The 1,646-nt window shown below is 40.2% G+C and overlaps 1 protein-coding gene across 1 annotated transcript; it reads right to left on the reverse strand.

The window, feature by feature from the left end:
- Positions 1–748: 748 nt before the first annotated feature.
- LOC108455328 (uncharacterized) lies at positions 749–1,387 on the reverse strand. The gene is made up of 3 exons (XM_017753907.1): positions 1,075–1,387; positions 925–1,023; positions 749–855 (listed from the first exon to the last, which is right to left on the reverse strand). Exons 1-3 carry the CDS (start codon positions 1,385–1,387, stop codon positions 749–751), a joined length of 519 nt encoding a protein of 172 aa, XP_017609396.1.
- Positions 1,388–1,646: the final 259 nt, after the last annotated feature.

Below are 1,646 nucleotides of genomic sequence, written 5' to 3' on the forward strand. Positions count from 1 at the left end.
ATGGCTTATTTTCGTTCACACGGGTAAAGACATGAGCGCATGTCTCAGCCATGTGTGACACACGGCTAGGCGACATGGCCATGTGTCCCGTGTAGCTTTCAAAGGGTTACAATTCAGGCTGTTACATAGCCTAGCACACGGCCTGGCACATGGGCGTGTGACTTGGTCGTGTGACCCAATTCAATGAGTTACACGGGCATGGACATGAGCTGGGACACGGCTGTGTGTCCCTACTTCGAATCCCCACACGGCCTAAGACACGGGCGTGCCTCTTGGCCATGTGACCCCTTTAGTGTTGAAAATTTTCCTTGTTTCTTGAAAAGTTCTCTGAGTTTTCTATTTAGTCCCGACTTGTTTCTAACGCGTATTTAGGACCTCGAGGGCTCGTAAAAGGGACATTGTGTATGTTTTGAATTGGTTTTAATATGCTTATTGACATGATTTTTAAAGTTTGAAATTTATGTTCGTTTGATTTGAAACCTCTGGTAATGCATTGTAACCCTATTCCAGAGATAGATACGCGTTAGGGGTGTTACACACCCCCTTCTTGGGTACACATTACACAAGGCTTAGCCTCGAACTGTGGCAGAGGCTTTAACTCTAGAACGGGAGATTCCTCTACATATGGTTTAGGTGGCTTAAACGATTGTTCTGTCAAATCCAGGGATTCAAATTTCTTCCCTGGCCTATTGATTATCTGCTGGGCTTCCATAAATTCACCAAGCTCTTCAAAACTTGCTATGTCACCTTACTCTATCAAATTGTCTTCACTGTCAGAATTGCTGTAGCAAAATTTTGCAAATTCGTCCACTTCTGCTTCTATGAAGCCAATGGTTTGACACTCCTCATTCTCATCTACACATTTTAATGCATTAAACACATTAAAAGTAACCTATTGATCATTCACTCTCATAGTTAGCTCACCTTTCTGTACATCAACTAGGGTTCTGCCAATAGTAAGAAATGGTCTTCTAAGAATAATATGTACACCATGGTCAGCTTCACATTCTAAGATAAGAAAATCTACAAGAAAGATAAATTTATCCCCCCTTACCAATACATATTCAATTTTACCTTCTGAATGGGCGTAAGATCGATCAGCCAGTTGCAACGTAACACTAGTAGGTCTTGCCTTCCCAATTCCTAGTTTCCTAAAAATATACATAGGCATTAGATTTATACTTGTGCTTAGATCACATAATGCTTTTCCTACATAATTATTTCCAATTGAACATGGGATTGTAAAACTCCCTCGGTCTTTTAACTTTGAAGGCAGCTTATTTATCAACATTGTTGTGCACCCTTCAGTAAGAGCAACAGTCTCAAACTCTCCCAATTGGCACTTCTTCGATAGTATATCTTTCATGAATTTCATGTAATTGGGCATTTGATCCAAAGCTTCGGCTAGCGATATATTAATATGGAGTTGCTTCAATACCTCTAAAAATCTTTTAAACTGGGTATCTTGTTTGGATTTATGGAACCGCTATGGAAAAGGTAGAGACAGTCATCCTTCAGGTTGCTAATATTATTTTGCTCTGGCATTTTTATTGGCAACATGATCTAGTTCGGCCACAGCATTCTTTTGCTTATCATTTTCAGGTGTTGTATACTTTTCAGATGGTTCTGGGATCTTTACCTGATTG

Source organism: Gossypium arboreum, chromosome 9 (assembly GCF_025698485.1).
Source record: "Gossypium arboreum isolate Shixiya-1 chromosome 9, ASM2569848v2, whole genome shotgun sequence".
Lineage (NCBI taxonomy): Eukaryota > Viridiplantae > Streptophyta > Magnoliopsida > Malvales > Malvaceae > Gossypium > Gossypium arboreum.

Coding starts and splice junctions, on each gene's coding strand:
- LOC108455328 (XM_017753907.1), bottom strand. CDS start 1,387: ATGCCCAATTACATGAAATTCATGAAAGATATACTATCGAAGAAGTGC. Junction 1,024..1,074: donor ATCTTACGCCCATTCAGAAG/GTAAAATTGAAT, acceptor TCTTTCTTGTAG/ATTTTCTTATCTTAGAATGT. Junction 856..924: donor CCTAGTTGATGTACAGAAAG/GTGAGCTAACTA, acceptor TAAAATGTGTAG/ATGAGAATGAGGAGTGTCAA.